The sequence below is a fragment of the Oncorhynchus keta genome, chromosome 11 (assembly GCF_023373465.1).
Source record: "Oncorhynchus keta strain PuntledgeMale-10-30-2019 chromosome 11, Oket_V2, whole genome shotgun sequence".
Taxonomy (NCBI): Eukaryota; Metazoa; Chordata; class Actinopteri; order Salmoniformes; family Salmonidae; genus Oncorhynchus; species Oncorhynchus keta.
In genome coordinates, this window is record NC_068431.1 from 51,134,429 (window position 1) to 51,153,794 (window position 19,366).

Genomic DNA, 19,366 nt, shown 5'->3' on the forward strand with positions numbered 1-19,366 from the left:
TGGAAAGAGTTCTACCTGGAACCAAAAAGGGTTCTTCAAAGGTTTCTCCTATGGGGACAGTCGAAGAAACCCTTTAGGTTATAGATAACCCCCCTTCCCCCCCCTCTAAGACTGCATATAAGTAACATAGATGGAATAGAAACAAATGTTAGTGACATCTGTTTCAATGCAATTCCACTGATAGAGTCTGATGAGCTCAATTGTGACAGTGTAATTGATAACTCCGGGTTTGGCTTTAGACGTTAATCCAAGATGGCATTAAGGCGGTTGTGAGCGGAGAACTCCTTAGGTCTATGTCCTTCCTGATTTAGAGAGAACATCAGTCTCAGTGCATGTGTCTGGAACTAAATTCCTCTGATAAAGGAGGGGAGAAAAATGTCTGCCTGACCAATCGAGGCCATTTGAAGGCTTAACAAGCTGATCCCTTAGTCAAGAATAGCTTGTGCAAGTCAATCATTTGCTCCAGAATGTTGCACGTATGCTGCATGGTAATATATTCTATGCAAACCGTATGAATAACGTTTTATTTCATTATATGCAGCTCTTGAACTGTGTAAACGGTAAAAGTGATCAATTCAATATCCCATCTTGAAGTGCTTGAGTAGTGTGACTCTCCCCCAGCCCACTGCACAGTGCCAGTTATAGATTTCTACAGCAGCAGGTTTTTCTCCAAAGTTGGCATTCTGAGGAGAGTAGCAACCACCCAGTCTGTCCCTCGCATGTCTGTCACAACTTGCGGCCAGGGGGTCATCGGAGCACCTGTTCAAAACCAAGTGTATAAAATTCCCATCCAGGCCAGGAGGGGATTTTTTTAGAGGTGGTTGTTAGAGGTTCACAGTCATGGTAGCGCTGTCTGCCAATTACCAAGGCCTGGAAAGAATCTTCTGCCTGCATGCTCAATTCTTTTACAACCATGCAGCGATCTGCCATGGACACGGAAAACACTGTGTCGAGTGAGTCACATGCCCCAAATACTGCAAAAGCAGCTCTGACTGGAGGGTCAGTCTCACCGCTTCACTGAAGCACTTCAAAGAGCAGAACAGAAGATAACCTTGGCTCTATTTCTCTCCAGTTGTCTTACTGTCTCTATCCCTGACTCTGTATCTCTCTCTCTCTCTCTCTCTCTCTCTCTCTCTCTCTCTCTCTCTCTCTCTCTCTCTCTCTCTCTCTCTCTCTCTCTCTCTCGTAGGAAGATGTGTGACCCCAGCGTGACAGCGTTTGAGCCAGAGGCTCTGGGTAACCTGGTGGAGGGCCTGGACTTCCACCGCTTTTACTTTGAGAACTGTGAGCTGCTCCCTTCCTCCGCCTTCACTCCTACTATATGTCTTTTGAAATGATAAATATACGTTTTACATCACACACAGACAGGTTCATGCTATAGGAAAACTGTGTTGAATTTCAGAGGATATGTAATCAAATCCCAGGGCTGTACACAGGATGACTATAAACCTCTTGCTATACAGCAGTAACAATCCATTTAATGTCCCAGTGAGGGAGCAAGTGACACTTTAGTATAATATATCTTTGGAATGCGCTTTAATAGTCCCTTTGTGGCAATAAGCTCTAGCTAACAGTATCCATAATAAGTGACACAATATAATATATATTTCATTAGATGTGGTTAAGATGTTTTATTATAAACACAATAGAACCACAAAATGATTAATGAAAATACACTAAAAAAAAATATTACACAAGATTATAACATGAAAACAAAGCACATCTCAAATACATCTCATCAATAAGGAGGAAACCTTGAAAATAAAATCTAATTGATTACCAGGTAACATTCATTAAAACAATGATACTTTCTCTAAGCCTGTGCCGCATTTTGCCCATAAACCATTTCTTATGGTTTATTTTTAAATTCCCTAGTGTAGGGATGTATTTTATATGGTTTGGTACACCATTCCATTCCTCTGCACCAGTGTAATGGAAATAGCTTTTTTCCAGCCATGCTTCTATAGCGCAGCGGTCTGATATTGCCAACTGGCTCTGGTGTGATGGCTATGAGAGTCTCTAATGAAATGAATATAACCAGACAGGTAACTGGGGGGGCAAGATCATTTATAACTAAAAAAAACAAACATCAACAGTTTAATCTGCACCACCAAATCAACCGTTCAAGTCCCCTGAAATGTGCGTCCTGTGGCTGAGATTGGAGTGTAATTGTCCTTTGGCAATGTATCAGAGATGTTGCCAGGGTCCTCATAGACTCTGTATCCAGGAACTTGGCTACCCTTGCCAGGAACATTGTCATGGAGTGAACCTTCCCAATGACCTTCAGAGCCATGAGTTCACCTGTCATGTGTTGGGTCCAATTCACACACCAAGTATGTAACAGAGCATATTTTTTTTCTCCCTTCACCGCTACACCATTACACTTGACAGAGAAGTTGGAGGAGGAGTTTCTCACGTTGTGTTCGGGAAACAAACAGGATACATTCTGTCTAAATGCAGAGACAGTTTGTGGCCGGATAACCACTTACTGACTTTAGTCAGTTCGCCGCTTAGGGTCTTTTCAACGGTCTACTTATTCTTATGTGAAACCAAGAGGGCAGATTCATCCACGTACAGGAACAGAGGGTATGAACAGGCGGAGTCTGTCATTTAGGAAGAGCAACAACAACAAAAAGCAATGGCCCCAAAACTGTGGTGTCCCCCAGGGAACCATTTATCTCCTTAGCATCAGACAATGTCCTGCCCACATCCACACTTTGGACCCTGTCAGTTAGGTGTGGCTTCACCCATAATAAGGAGGCCAAGCATGTCCATACCACAGAAGTTGCCCATGTCAATTTATTGCTTGATAAAACCTGTCAAGTATAGTAAACACGTGCCGGGAGAATATATAACTGGAGTGAATGTTCTATATAATGTACTTTAGGATCTGTTCATGGAGTGAAAAAAAAACTTTGACAACACACTCAAGATTGTCACTGGTCTGTAGTACCCTTGCTCAACTTTGGTTTAAAGGAACAACTCTTGCATGTTTCACCTCTTGATTCTGAGGGTTACTTAAGGGCCAATGTGATCAGCAGCATCACTCAAGAATCTAGCTGGGATGTTATCCAATCCAGAATCTCGTGTATTTTTGGCAGGAGACTACATACATTAAGATGTAAACAATGCCTCTGGAGGCGAGGGGCTTGAATGAGTCCACCTCAGGAAGATCCGTTTGGGGCACTTGGTTGAGTTCTCAATTGATTGGTCCTTTGTCCACTCTCCCACAACGGGTTCAACACAGCCCATCTTCACCCAGCGTTGGGCCTCTGCCTCGGATGGTGGAGCGACCACCACCTCCGCCTGGCACCTTCCGGCGTTAGTCGCCGCCAGTCTCCTTAGCCTCTGCCTCACTCCCCCTTTTCTCTCTCACTTCCTGGGCTTTCCTATCCAAACATGGGCTTGCGGGTGTGGCTCGACTATATCCATCATCCCTTCTATATACAGTAAGGGCACAAGGCAGAACCAGATGCAGACACAGGAGGCAGATGGTTAGAGTCATTGTAGTTAACTTATACTCTAAAAAGGAGTAGGCAAGAGAATGGTCTTGGACAGGCAAAAGGTCAAAACCAAATTCTGAGTCCAAGAGGTACAGAGTGGCAGACAGGCTCGATGTCAGGGCAGGCAGAAGGGTCAGGCAGGCGGGTAGGGAATCCAGAAAAAACAGGCAAGGGTCAAAACCGGGAAGACTAGAAAAAGAGAATAGAAAACAGGAGCACCAGAAAACACGCTGGTTGACTTGAAAACATACAAGACGAACTGGCACAGAGAGACAGGAAACACAGGGATAAATACACTGGGGAAAACAAGCCACATCTGGAGGAGGTGGAGAAAATCACAACAACGGGTGAAACAGATCAGGGCGTGACAATCCAGCCCTGGTGGAGACTAGAATGGATGTCTTAGAAGAAGCAGACAACACCGTGTGTACCGGTGTCTAGTTGCATCTTTAGTTGCCATGGTTACCACAGGTGAGAAGCACATCAAAGCAGCAAAAAAGCAACTAAAAGTCCTCTGTTTGAAAAAAAAACCTCCATCCAGCAGTTGAAGCAACCATTCCGAAGCAATGTACAGAAAACTGCACACATGAAAAACGGTCTTTGGCTACGGGCAATGAGATGATATAGGAATATCTAGGCTGGTAGCTAGTTGATTGGAGAAGTAGTCAAATATCCAAACCAATTCAAAATTGTTGATTTAAAAAAAAAACTTGATTTCTGTATTCCACTTGTAACGAAGACGAAGGGAGTCAGGAAGCAGGTGCAGTTGGTGAGTTTAATAAGAACGACCAGAGTGGATAGACGAATAAGAGTGGCATATGAACACAGAAACAATACTGCCTGAAGGGTGATAACAATGGAGGGATAGATAAAGGGTGAGTAATCAGGAAAGTGATGAAGTCCAGGTGTGCCTAATGATGAGCACAGGTGTGCGTAATGAAGGTTGCCAGGTGTGGAGACCGGAGACATCGAGCGCCAGAGAAGGGGAGCGGAGGTATATGTGACAAAACTTGAATAGCTATCACCCAAAGAGGTCCTGCTTTAAATTACATTGAGCTAATAAAGGCTGACATTTGTGATAGTGAAAATCTGTTAAATTTGTGAACGTCTCAATCCACATTAAACAGACAAGGGGAGAAGGACTAAAGGGCCCCAATTTTTGTCATTGTGAGCATATGCCTAGGACATAAAAAAACAAATGTTTGACTTCACCCACAAAATGACTCATTTACTTATTTTAGGTTGAAGGAAGGGTGTAGGTCGCATTCTTTATCGGAGAACTATGAAAGTTTTTGTATTTAGATCCGCCTGCTTGAGACAAATTCCGCTATTGCTTTGCCATGTCTGTGCCCTGATGCAGTCCAGCTGGATTCATGTTTTTCTAAGGACCCCCCTATGACATAACATTGCAGTGAAGTAATATAAATGGATGTAATGATGCAGCTGACCAGTAGATAGAGGCAAATACAGGTTTAATCGACTGGGGATGTTGACATCATCCTAGGAATGTCTTCTGACTTCTAAAACGGTGGGAAACCAATAAAATAAGTAATGTAAACATATACAGTATTCGGATGCAAACATATTCGGAAAGTACTCAGAGCCCTTGACTTTTTATTCTAAAATGTATTCAATTATATATATATTTGATCAATCTGCACACAACACCCTTATCAGGTTGGATGGGGAGCGTCGCTGCACAGCTATTTTCAGGTCTCTCCAGATACAGTGGGGCAAAAAAGTATTTAGTCAGCCACCAATTGTGCAAGTTCTCCCACTTAAAAAGATGAGAGAGGCCTGTAATTTCCATCATAGATACACTTCAACTATGACAGATAAAATGAGAAAAAAACATCTAGAAAATCACATTGTAGGATTTTAAATGGATTTATTTGCAAATTATGGTGGAAAATGAGTATTTGGTCACCTACAAACAGGCTAGATTTCTGACTCTCACAGACCTGTAACTTCTTCTTTAAGAGGCTCCTCTGTCCTCCACTCATTACCTGTATTAATGGCACCTGTTTGAACTTGTTATCAGTATAAAAGACACCTGTCCACAACCTCAAACAGTCACACTCCAAACTCCACTATGGCCAAGACCAAAGAGCTGTCAAAGGACACCAGAAACAAAATTGTAGACCTGCAATAGGTAAGCAGCTTGGTTTGAAGAAATCAACTGTGGGAGCAAATATTAGGAAATGGAAGGCATACAAGACCACTGATAATCTCCCTCGATCTGGGGCTCCACGCAAGATCTCACCCCATGGGGTCAAAATGATCACAAGAACAGTGAGCAAAACTCCCAGAACCACACGGGGGGACCTAGTGAATGACCTGCAGAGAGCTGGGACCAAAGTAACAAAGCCTACCATCAGTAACACACTACGCCGCCAGGGACTCAAATCCTGCAGTGCCAGACGTGTCCCCCTGCTTAAGCCAGTACATGTCCAGGCCCGTCTGAAGTTTGCTAGAGAGCATTTGGATGATCCAGAAGAGAATTGGGAGAATGTCATATGGTCAGATGAAACCAAAATATAACTTTTTGGTAAAAACTCAACTCGTCGTGTTTGGAGGACAAAGAATGCTGAGTTAAATCCAAAGAACACCATACCTACTGTGAAGCATGGCGGTGGAAACATCATGCTTTGGGGCTGTTTTTCTGCAAAGGGACCAGGACGACTGATCCGTGTGAAGGAAAGAATGAATGGGGCCATGTATCGTGAGATTTTGAGTGAAAACCTCCTTCCATCAGCAAGGGCATTGAAGATGAAACGTGGCTGGGACTTTCAGCATGACAATGATCCCAAACACACCGCCCGGGCAACGAAGGAGTGGCTTCGTAAGAAGCATTTCAAGGTCCTGGAGTTGCCTAGCCAGTCTCCAGATCTCAACCCTATAGAAAATCTTTGGAGGGAGTTTAAAGTCCGTGTTGCCCAGCAACAGCCCCAAAACATCACTGCTCTAGAGGAGATCTGCATGGAGGAATGGGCCAAAATACCAGCAACTGTGTGTGAAAACCTTGTGAAGACTTACAGAAAGCGTTTGACCTCTGTCATTACCAACAAAGGGTATATAACAAAGTATTGAGAAACTTTTGTTATTGACCAAATACTTATTTTCCACCATAATTTGCAAATAAATTAATTAAAAATCATACAATGTGATTTTCTGGATTTATCTTCTCATTTGTTCTGTCATAGTTGAAGTTTACCTATGATGAAAATTACAGGTCTCTCATCTTTTTAAGTGGGAGAACTTGCAAAATTGGTGGCTGACTAAATACTTTTTTGCCCCACTGTATGTTAAATCGCGTTCAAGTCTGGGCTCTGGCTGGACCACTCAAGATCATTCATAGACTTATCTTATAGACAATACTGTGTTGTCTTGGCTGTGTGCTTAGGGCCGTTGTCCTGTTGGAAGATGAACCTTCTCCCCAGTCTGAGGTCTTGAGCAGGTTTTCATCAAGGATCTCTCTGTACTTTGCTCCATTCATCTTTCCCTCGATCCTAACTAATCGCCCAGCCCCTGCCACTGAAAATCATCCCCACAGCATGATGCTGCCACCATCATGATTCCCCGTAGAGATGGTGCCAGGTTTCCTTCAGACGTGATGCTTGGCATTCAGGCCAAAGAGTTCAATCCTGGTCTCATCAGACCAGAGCATCTTGTTTCTCATGGTCTGAGAGTCTTTAGGTGCCTCTCGGCAAACTCCAAGCGGGCTGCCATGTGCCTTTTACTGAAGAGTGGCTTCCGTCTGGTCACTCTACCATAAAGGCCTGATTGGTGGAGTGCTGCAGAGATGGTTGTCTCCCATCGCCAGAGGAACTTTGGAGCTCTGTCAGAGTGACCATCGGGTTCTTGGTCACCTTCCTGACCAAGGCCCTTCTCCCCCAATTGCTCAGTTTGGCGTGTTGGTGGTTCCTAACTTCTTCCATGATGGAGGATACTGTGTTCTTATGGACATTCAATGCTGCAGACATTTTTTGGTACCCTTCCCCAGATCTGTGCCTCGACACAATCCTGTCTCGGACAATTACTTCGACCTCGTGTCTTGTTTTTTTTCTGACATGCACTGTCAACTGTGTGACCTTTATATAGACAGGTGTGTGCCTTTCCAAATCATGTCCAATCAATTGAATTTACCACAGGTGTACTCCAGTCAAGTTGCAGAAGCATCTCAAGGATGATCAATGGAAACAGGATGCACCTGAGCTCAATACTGAGTCTCATAACAAAGGGTCTTAATAAATATGTCAATGTGATATATATTTTTTTATACATTTGCAAAGATTTCTAAAAACTGTTTTGCTTCATCATTATGGGATATTGTGTGTAGATTGATGAGGAAAAACATTTATTTATTCCATTTTAGAATAAGACTGTAATGTAACAAAATGTGGAAAAAGTCAAGGGGTCTGAATACTTTTCGAATACACTGTACCTATTTTTTAGTACATCCAGTGCCCGATTTTGGGGACTGTCAGCTTAAGATGTTTTAAATCCAATTTAGTTTGTTTTTCTATTAAAAAGTGTGAAAAAACTGGGGGAAACCGAAACCTGTAAAACAAAACAGAGAAAATGAAATTTGTGTAAAAAATTGAATTATTATTTTTGAAATACAAATAGATTTCCTACCAATGTTTTTTGCTGTGCATGACTGCACTTCAGAGCGTGTGTCATCTTGCAGCACTGCATTTTGGGGGAAAGTTGAGGTCATGTCCAATACTAGCTATGCACTAAAGAGGGAAAGAGGTTGGGCCATCCTAGAAATATTTAAGAATAATACAATATAATATATACAATTTACCAGATGCTTTTATCCAAAGCGGCTTACAGTCATGCATGCATACATTTTTACGTATGGACGGTCCTGGGAATAGAACCCACTTTCCTGGCATTGCAATGCTCTACCGAGATGCATGACACTTTGAAGCCTATTTAATATGATTTATAAAGACTTTATTAAGCAGTGCTTATGCCCCCCTTTATAAAACACAGGTTTATGTCACATTTGACATTGGTGGTCATGTCACACAGTTATGCCACATTTAATAAACCCTTTATAGAGCATGACATAAACGTGTGATCTCTGACACGTTGATGTAGTGTTTATGAAGACTCTATAAGCGGCACGTAATTTAAAGCAGGACCAAGAAATATATTTTTTATAAAAACAATGCAGGAGTAAACTACCAAGGCGACAATTACAGGATTACAGTAAATTGTGGATGACAGAAGCTTGTTGAGAACCGAAGCTTGGGGCCAGTTTCTGTAAGTGAATATCGCGCTCATTAGCTGATGCAGTGGCTGTGTCCAGCCGTGGCTGCAGACAGCACGCTTCTGGCTCATTTGCTCACTGATTTCTCATTTGTGGTGAGTAATGGACCAACCCTGCTCTGCTCTAATCCTCTCATATCAGCCACTGTTCTCCCAGGCAGTGGAAACAGCTCTAATGGGCTTTGATTGGGCTATTTGGGAAAATGGCAGAGCGAGAAAGAGGAAGAGAGAAATGGAGAGAAAGGGAGAGAAACATAATGAGAGTGTGGCAGGCTGAGAGAGACATACTGATATGACAACATTAATGAACCCACTCAAATATTAACTACATAAAGCATTGATAAGGGGAAAGTGACATCATCACTGAGAGAATATGGCATACCTAGTCATAAACCACTGTGAAAATTCCTGTAGAATGACTGACTATTGTCTTATTTGTTTGCTACTCCTCACCCCAGTGTGGTCTAAGAACAGTAAGCCTGTCCACACCACCATCCTGAACCCCCACATCCACCTGATCGGGGAGGAAGCTGCCTGCATCGCCTACATCCGCATCACCCAATACATCGACACCAACGGCATGCCCCGCACCGCCCAGTCAGAGGAGACACGCATCTGGCACCGCCGCGACGGCAAGTGGCAGATAGTCCACTTCCACCGCTCTGGATCACCCTCCGCCATCACCAAGTAAGTCAGTCTGGTGAGTCTCCTCACCGCTCTTCTACTGTCTATACTGGAGACAGATCTCAGATCAGGGCCTGCCATCTGGTGGGAGTTGTTGCAATTGCATGCAGGCCTATTATTACTCAAAGCCAAGAGATACATTAGCTGGACAGGCACAGACTACTGCATTATGTTTTCAGTGTTTATTTTTTGTCTCTTTTAATTCCCTCCTATTTGTTTTTGAACGAGGTAAAGTTAACATTTCCGTTTCTCTGTCTCCTCCCCTGCGCCCAGCTGAGCTCCAGAGGCGGGAGGGTTTGAGTGAGACATCTCTCTGAGGGACACAGGAGGGTGACCAGCTGGCTGCATGGGGACACAGAGGGATGCCCACCGACCGGCCTGAGGAAACACGAGCCCGCTGCATCTCATCTCTTTACTTGAAATCAGATTACTCCTCTCAACGCTGTCTGTCACAAGCCAATCGCATAAATGTCACACCGTGTCAGGCTCTCATGTATGTATATATGCTGTGCGTTTCAGGACCATCTCGGCGCTTGTCATTCGGTCTCTGCTCTGACTTAGATTTTTCTTTTCTTGTCATGTTTCATTGGCAGAGGCACAATTAGTACAAATGGATGTACGAGTGGGGTTGAATCTCTAAAGCACTTGCCGTAATCGCCGCCTAGATCTTTTTTTTTACACGTGACTTGGCCTTTTCAATGCAGTTGCACTTACACCATACCGTTACACACCGCCACGCCATCCTCTGAACCCGGACTTGCAGGCTATGATAGAAACATTGACGACGTACCATGTGTCACCGAACCAAAATATCTACTGTACATGTTTGTTTAATTTGACATGGATTGGATTATGAGAAGTGGGCAAGCATTCGGGGACAGTGAAATGTTCCTTTTGATTATGGGTCTTATGGTGTATTCCACAGTTGATAATCCACCACCCCATGATCATGGTGCCTCGAGCACATTTAGCGTAGACAACAGAGGAAAGCGTACTTTCCCCTCACAGGTTTAAATGATTGAATGGTGGACCACTGGTCTGAATAACCACTCACCTCATGTGATTATATGACTAGGGCAACAAACGGCCATTTCTGGGCTTCAATACTATACACAAATACATCTTTATATCTACAGAAACAGCTATATTTAACATGGGTAGGGTACTGTAGGTGAAAGTAATATTAAAGCGCTTCTTTAGGTTTTTCCAATGAGGACTGTGGGTGTACAGATCTTCCCTACCTATTAGTGTTATCAATACAAACCCTCTTGCTTGTTAGAGCAGTTTAACTTACTTGCAACAGATAGTGTAAAGTAACAGTATTCTGCCGACTACAGTTTAAAGTAAGAAGCAATTTGCAAAAGACCACTAACACTACCCCAGGATTTTCTGCAATAAGTCAGATTGGTAAAAATAAAATAAAAACTGAATAGAGTGTTCTGATTAAGATTTGGTGTGGATTTTAAAATGGTAATGATTTTAATTAAGTGACTGTGTTTTATCGATGTGTTCCATTCCTTCTGTTTCTTTCCTCTCCAGTGGTAGCATCACATTATATTGCATGCAAGTGTAAAATGAGCGTTGGTTCTCTCTGCTTGGGCTTGTAGTCCTCAAAATGTGTTAAATGTGACATTTCAGATGCACTCTGAGATTTTACCAGTGTTTTATCTTTTTACTGTCAGAAGAATGTAAATACTGGACAAATTAGACAATTATATCACCTCTATAAGCTACAGTATATGGTTCCCTGTGTGCTAACAATGAATTCCTCACAGAATGTTTGATTGTGCTGTGAAAAACTGCCCGAAAGGGATTTAGCTTTTTCTTTCTCCAAATTTGTATACCATTGGCAGTTCACTATAGGTTGAATATCCCACTTTGTACTGCAAAGCAATTTCTGAACAAATCCGCTGAATATGGCAAATGTTTTCCTCAAAATATTTGATAGGGAAGGATACACCAAGAACCCCAACTGCCAAATTCTCTGTCTTTTCTAGAACTGATTCTACAGAATGTATACTTGTTTTATACAGTAGTTTAGTCTTATTGTGATAATGGCCAGGCCTACTGCCACTTTAATACGGCATTAGAACTTCAATCAGACTGTTGCTCTGATGTTGCGGTTGTTCCGCTCCTCGCACCGTTGACAGGAGCACATTGAGAGGACCTTATGGTACTGTATAAGAGCACGGCTTTTTAAAATATTCTGGGTAAGTTACACTTTCTTTTGAGGCATGCACGTTTGTAACGTACCGAAGTTGACGTGTGTGTGTGTTTAGACAAATACATTTTCTAAAGGGTCAAAGTAGTAATTTGCCGTCGTTTTATCATATCTTGTGAATGTGGGGCTGTAAATAAAAGGATATTATAATGTCAAAGGCATTGCCCGTCTTTTACAGTGTTTTGAGTGGTCCGAGTTTTGTAACGTGATATATAGGCCTTCGATCATTAGTATTATTTTAATGATGGAATTTATTTGATTCCCAAGACACATTCCTGTTGCTGTGGAATAATGTTTCTTTCTTGAACCTTTCTTTGAAACTTTGACCTTTTTAAGGCGATTGAGTGAGATGGATGTAATTTCTTTTCAAACTGCTCCACGCTTTGAGCGGGGCCAGTTTTATGAAACCACTTCTGAGAGATGGAAAATGAGACCCACCACTCCAGTTACACTTTGGTTTTCATGTTTAGGCCTACAGTATCTGGTTTCCTTCCTGTATTGAGAGTTAGATTCATGTTTTTTTTGTTTTTTTTACAAAGCGCCTTAAAGTAGAACATTTTGTTACATTTGTATATTAGTGACTACGGAGTCCTTGTTGTGTATAGCACTGGACATCTAACACAGAACTAGTCCAGATTGTATTAACGGTATTTAATGGTGTTTTTCAAAAAAGCACAACATTAATCAAAGCATGATATGCCACCTGCAATCCACAACGTCTGTCTAATCATCTATATGTGGTATCCCAATGTTTTTGTTGATATGGGCTTGTATTAAGAGCGATTGTTACTTTGCATCAAACTAGTTTCATTTAAAGTTTTGTTTCATTTGTGTTTTGCCTGACACAAAATAAACATGATGACGCCTAACTAACCTCAAGAGACACCTTACAAATGGAAAGATCTGTTTAAATGTATATATTCACTTTTAGGTTCCCTTTTTTGCGTGGAAACGATACATAGAAAGTGTTTCAGCTGCCCACTAGGCCTTAAAACATTCAGAAGTACAGGTAGCAAATTTTGGCCACAATCTGAGCGGATGTCAGGTGTCACACGTTGTTCACATTGTTTTCACACTGTAGAAGAGAGGACTAAGATGAGATAACAGCTATTCAAGGAGCATAACCATTTTCTAAAGCACCATACATTTTGCCCACTTTCTCCAGGACTTCTTGGCCATTTTGACTTTGGTGAGGGATACTGGTCAGTATACGTGTATGCATTTTCTATATCTAATGAGTTATATGGCGATATAAGTTGATACTTGAGGAAAAAGACAGGTCTAGCGTAAATCTAAGATAATACAAGATGCGGTCTACTATAAATTGCATGCTGGACACACTAGTCCTGGACTGAAAAGCTATTTCAATGGACATTCTTTATTGATAATGCTGTGGACCAGGCTTCCTCTCTGTCCAGGAAACTGACCCACACAGTATTAACCATGGCTAATGAAACCAATCGTTACTAAGAAAAGACAGTAACAGTTATTTAACTTGGTTTAAAAAACCAACCCATGCAATGATCATGTGTTAAGAATCTGGGATTATACAGTGGTATCAGGAGATTTTTAAGGTTTTGCCTATGGAAAGATTTAGCTCCAGGATAAAAGGGAAATTAAAACATTTATACTAAAGTGTGGCAGCCGAAATTGGACCATTTGCCTAGAGATTAAGTTGACCTGTTTGAGAGGGGCAGAAATGCTGTAGCTTGGCACACGAATGGGCAACCTTAACTCAGTGTAAACATGGTATGTGGATACAGTACTGAATAGCCTATAAAAAAAAAATATTTTAAAAAACAATACCAACATTTGGACCTATTGTTTGGATCTCTACAATGATATTGATAATAATGTTTGTGAAACTAATAATGTATCTCTATTCCATTGCAGCTAATTTATATTTGTATTTTATTTCACTTTTAATTATTAAGTGGAGCCCAATTGAGACCAGGGTCTCATTCTCAATGGTGCCCTGAGAACAAAACAATTCACAAATCAACTTGCTAATGCAATTAAACAGCAAAAAATAAACTACAAGAGAGCAGGTACAGATATTGTACTGTACTGTACTGTTTGGGGAGAGGAATGATCTATTTCTATAAAAGAAGCCTACTTTAAATCTCAGCTTCTTAACTAGTTTATCCGCATGTTTTTTAAACCTCACATTTTTCAATCCAAAAGCCGAGGTATTTATAGGCGGGAACCTGCTCAATGAGAGAACCATCCAATGTATAACCATCCAAAATATTTCTATTAGAATTAGAAAACAACATACATTTACTTTTTCCGCATTAAGTATCAATTTTAAATCAACAAGGGCTTCCTGCAAGGCAGTAAATTCAGATTGCAGCTCCAACATAGCCTGGTCAGCAGTAAGGGCATTTAGCGTACATAATATCGTCATCTGCATACAGATGAATGTTGCAGGTTTTTGCAGATATATACATCTTATTTATATTAACAGTAAAAATGACAAGTACCAAAATCAACCCCTGCGGGACACCTTTAGTAATATTGAGGTGATTTGACACCATCAGAAAGCACACATTGTGTCCAGTCTGACAGATAGTTCCCAAACTACTTGCATAGACATACAAACTACCTAGAAAGGAAACAGCCCCATAAACACACAAAAAACCCTAGACCAGACAAAACACATAAATCCCCCATGTCACACCCTGACCTAACCAAAATAATAAAGAAAACAAAGATAACTAAGGCCAGGGCGTGACAAATATGTTATAAATACCTAACAAAATAATAAAATACAATGTTTGCAAGAAAGCAGAGTAGGCTAGTTATGGTTTGCTATTCATTTCAAGCATGCACCTACAAGGCCACGGCATGCAGAACTGACAAAGTCTGTCTGTCGCTCTGACAAACTGTCTACAAGCCTGTCTTTGATTTGTATAGAATCATCACATTTTGATCCGTTTAAGTCCATTTACACTTTTTTGAAGCTAATGCGCCTCTGAGATTTATGCTTAACTTCATTCCTCAGGCAAAAGATAAATGGATCCCATGATAATTATAGTTCTGGTGGTGACAGCAGCAACACAAGGTAAGACATTATATTACAGAGAATAAGGAGAATAAAGTCTAGCCAAGCCATAATAACAAACAAACAAAAACAATCAGAAAAGTATGCTAATTGTTGAAAATGTTCTGTTAATCCAATGTTATGCTAATTCAGTTTCAATGATTACATAATGTTTATATATATATATATATATATATATATATATATATATATATATATATATATATATATATATATTAAAAAAGCAGTACATATTCTAGAAGAGTGGGTTCACTGTTAAATAAATAATCAATAACTGAGTGCCTTCAGAAAGTACTCATACCCCTTTACTTATTCCACATTTTGTTATGTTACAGCCTGAATTCAAAATGGAATAATACATTTTTAAAAATCTCACCCATCTATATCCCATGAAGACAACGTGAAAACGTGTTTTTAGACATTTTTGCAAATGCATTGAAAATTAAATACAGAAATGTCTAATTTACATAAGGATTCATATCCCTGAATCAATCACCTTTGGCAGTGATTACATCTGTGAGTCTTTCTGGGTAAGTCGCTAAGAGCTTTGCCAAATATGGATTATACAATATTTGAACAGTTTTTAAATGTTTTTTTTATTCTTCCATCTCTGTCAAAATGATTTTTGATCATTGATCACAGCCATTTGTATGTCTTACAATAGATTTTGAAGCCGATATAAGTCAAAACTAGGCCACTCAGAAACATTCAATGTTTTCTTGGTAAGCAACTCCAGTGTATATTTGACCACGTGTTTAAGGTTATTTTCCTTGTAAAGGGTGAGTTTGTCTCCAAGTGTCTGTTGGAAAGCAGCAGACTGAACCAGGTTTTCCTCTAGGATTTGGCCTGTGCTTAGCTCTATTCCGTTTATTTATATTCTAAAAACTCCCTAGTCGTTACCGATGACAAGCATACCCATAACATGAGGCAGCCACCACCATTCTTGAAAATATGACGAGTGGTACTCAGCAATGTGTTGTATTAGATTTGCACCAAACATAACACTTTGAGTTCACGACATAAAGTTAATTTATTGCAAAATGTCTTATTTGCTGTTTTTCTTTAGTGCCTTGTTGCAAACCGTTAGAATGTTTTAGAATATTTTTATTCTGTACAAGCTTCCTTCATTTCACTCTCATTTAGGTTAGTATCGTGGAGAAACTACAATGTTGTTGATCCAGCCTCAGTTTGCTCCCCCAGCCTCCATTAAACTCTGTAACTGTTTTAAAGTCACCATTGGCCTCATGGTAAAATCCCTGAGCGTTTTCCTTCCTCTCCGGCAACTGAGTTAGGAAGGACGTCTGTATTTTTGTAGTGACTGGGTGTATTGATACAACACCCATAATGTGATTAATAACTTCACCATGCTCAAAGGGATATTCAATGTCTGCTTTATAAATGTTTACCCATCCAACAATTTTCGAGGCATTGGAAAACCTTCCTGGTCTTTGTGGTTGAATCTGTGTTTGAAATTCACTACTTGACTGAGGGACCTTACATATAATTGTATGTGTGGTACAGAGATGGGGTAGTCATTCTAAAATAATGTTAAAGCCTATTATTGTACACAAAGTGAGTCAATGGAACTTGTTGTTCAGCACATTCCTGAACGTATGTAGGCTTGCCATAACAAAAGGAGATGAATACTTATTGACTTAAGACATTTCAGCTTTTTGTTTTTTATTCATTTAAAAAGTGACACAAAATCTACTTCTAATCAATTTAAATGTAGACTGTAACACAACAAAATGTGGAAATTCAAAGGGTGTGAATAGTTTCTGAAGGCTCTGTATGTGAAATATTTGCTTAACATAAATGTCATTATTTTTTTTGTTGCCTTTATTTAACTATTATTTTGCATTGAGCTATTGTTATATTTAGATGTTTCACTTAAATGCACTTTCAGACTTAAATGAATGCAACACAAACATACACTACCCACTGACCTAAAATAATTACTCCCCAGTTAGTGCCACGGCCTGTAATCTCTCTCACGATAATGGAACTCATCAATGCTATGGGGCTTTGGGAGAAGCCTTGTTCGTTGTCCTGGCTGCAGACAGTGGTAATGAAGTCATACGATTGACGAAAGGTGATAAATATATTCTGGACATCAAAACTGGTAAAGACTGGAAACCGAAATTGCAACCGGAGTTTAAGAATCGCTCTGAGTTATTTAATAATGGAACATTCAGACTGGACAGAGTCTTAAAAAATGACTCTGGAGATTACCAGATGGAAACATATAACTCAGAGGGATCACTGTTGCGCCGAGTCAACATGCGACTTCAGATACAAGGTACAGAACCTTTTTTTTGTTTTAGTTAGACCTAAATACTTAACGCATCCTTTTCCTGGTGAGGGGTGGGGGGGGGGTTCTGAAAGGTCACCGGATGTCAGTACTTCAATAAGTTTATACTGCAGTACTTGGCAGCAGTAATACTACACCGAGAGAGGTTATTGTTAATACATATACTGTAATGCTTTAGATATACATTTTGTATGAGTCAGTAGATTTGATAGAGTCTCTGTGTTTGTCTGTCAGCCCCGGTGTCAGTGCCAGTGTTGTCTCACCTCTGTCTGCCTAATGGAGAGACTCTGGTCACATGCTCCTCAGAGGGAGATGGTCTTCAGTATAGCTGGACCATGAGCGGCCAGCCTCTGACCAGGAGTATAGCCTTCAATGCTGTCACACTGAAGAACAGTGATATGGCAGAACTGACCTGCCTTGTTCAGAATAATGTTAGCAGAAGGAACTCAACAATCGATCTCCTGGCCTGCCCAGGTAATGTCAGGACAGTTGACTTCATTCCCACCTTTTGAATTAAGAGTAGATATAATTTCATTTGCATGAGTCATGAATCATGTAAAAGTGTACTGATGTTTTCTTTCTAGTTGTCTCTTCCCAGTTTCCTTTTGTAGCTGTGACAGTGGCTGTGGCTTTGATTGTTGGAACTCTCACACTACTTCTTGCACTATATGTCGGTATTAACCATCTATGCAAGAAACGAAGATCCAGATATGATACTTCAGGTAAAAAAATAAAAATAAAAGTTGTACTTTGTGCAGAACATACAACATGTCCAGATTGTACAACAGCTTTCCTCTTCCTTCCATTTTTCAGTAAGCATTAACAAGGATGAGGAGGTGGTATACGCTGATGTGAAAATAGACAAGCAAAGGAAGCAGAGGACCCCAGCCACAGACATGGCGGAGTATGGACAGATCAACATGGCTGGGAACCCAGACGTGGCAGGCAGCCCATAGACTTTTTAAAAAAAAGTTGTATTTCTTATTTCTTACTATTATTATTTTTATTGGTGCGTAACTGTTAGGAAAGTTGTATTGTCAATCTTGTTTTGTATTTAAAGGCCACTTTAAATGTGTACATGATACTGCAACAACATTTTCACATGGGGACAATAAAGTCAGTAAGTAAGTAAGTAAGACTCAAGGGTAGATATTTTAACAACATGTACATTTATAAAGCAGAACTAAGACAAGGGTTGACTGAACATTCTGTGCATGCATGCCCTGGTTGAGTTGGTCTGACAGACCATTGAACTAGTGACAAATGAACATCAAGAGATGGCAACAAGAAAGACGTACTGCATGTCATTTTGAGTTTGTTAAGATTAATAAGTATCAACTTTTCTGTTGTATTGTACAATGGTATGACAATTTTGAAGTATTTTGTCATTTTTCCTTAAAACCATACTATCAATTTATCTGTATTTCAATGTTGAATGAATCCCGACGAGGGTGCTTGCAAGTCAGACCTTAGCTCTATTGCTTGAGAGAAAGCATCTGAACATTTCCTGTAAACTGAGCTGCAATATCATACTGTAAATCGAATCCTTTATTTCTTCTGAGGCATCCACGTTGTTGTACCAATGTTTATTTGTGTTAAAATACTTAGTTATAACTGTTATATAATATATTGGGATCGGTATATACATTTATAAATCATCTTCGGGATCGGTGTCCCTTCCACGGGACGGTTTAGCTAACGTAGGCTAATGTGATTAGCATGAGGTTGTAAGTAGCAAGAAAATTTCCCTGGACATAGACATATCTGATATTGGGGGATAGCGTAAATTCTTGTTAATGTAACTGCACTGTCCAATTTACAGTAGCTATTACAGTGAAAGAACACCATGCTGTTGTTTGAGGAGAGTGCACAATTTTGAACATGAAAAGTTATTAATAAACAAATTATGCACATTTGGCAGTCTTGATACAACATTTTGAACAGAAATGCAATGGTTCATTGGATCAGTCTAAAACTTTGCACATTTTAAATTTTATTTGACCTTTATTTAACTAGGCAAGTCAGTTAAGAACAAATTCTTATTTTCAATGACGGCCTAGGAACAGTGGGTTATAACTGCCTTGTTCAGGGGCAGAACGACAGATTTGTGCCTTGTCAGCCTTCAGGTTGTTTTTGGTATTATCTTTTACCAGATCTATTGTGTTATATTCTACTACATTCCTTTCACATTTCCATAAACTTCAAAGTGTTTCCTTTCAAATGGAACCACGAATATGCATATCCTTGCTTCAGGGCCTGAGCTACAGGCAGTTAGATTTGGGTATGTCATTTTAGGCGAAAAT

The 19,366-nt window shown here is 40.3% G+C and overlaps 2 protein-coding genes across 4 annotated transcripts in view; both read left to right on the forward strand.

Annotated features, from left to right (window-relative positions):
- LOC118389729 (calcium/calmodulin-dependent protein kinase type II subunit alpha) overlaps positions 1–11,845 on the forward strand; it is a 73,116-nt gene extending 61,271 nt beyond the window's left edge. For both annotated transcript variants that reach the window (XM_052457435.1, XM_052457434.1), the window contains 3 exons: positions 1,190–1,284; positions 9,242–9,470; positions 9,741–11,845. In XM_052457435.1, coding sequence (XP_052313395.1) covers positions 1,190–1,284; positions 9,242–9,470; positions 9,741–9,744 — 328 coding nt within the window. In that variant the 3' untranslated portion in view covers positions 9,745–11,845. The remainder of the gene's footprint in view (positions 1–1,189; positions 1,285–9,241; positions 9,471–9,740) is intronic.
- A 933-nt stretch (positions 11,846–12,778) lies between these two features.
- Positions 12,779–18,927, forward strand: LOC118390782 (hepatocyte cell adhesion molecule-like). Of its 2 annotated transcripts, none has more exons than XM_035781491.2 (6): positions 12,779–12,890; positions 14,693–14,752; positions 16,719–17,051; positions 17,298–17,537; positions 17,648–17,785; positions 17,877–18,927. In XM_035781491.2, exons 2-6 carry the CDS (start codon positions 14,704–14,706, stop codon positions 18,017–18,019), a joined length of 903 nt encoding a protein of 300 aa, XP_035637384.1. In that variant the 5' UTR covers positions 12,779–12,890; positions 14,693–14,703; the 3' UTR covers positions 18,020–18,927. The 2 variants fall into 2 exon arrangements, with proteins under 2 accessions (XP_035637384.1, XP_035637385.1); XM_035781492.2 differs by having other exon boundaries at positions 12,779–12,877.
- The last annotated feature ends 439 nt before the right edge of the window (positions 18,928–19,366 follow it).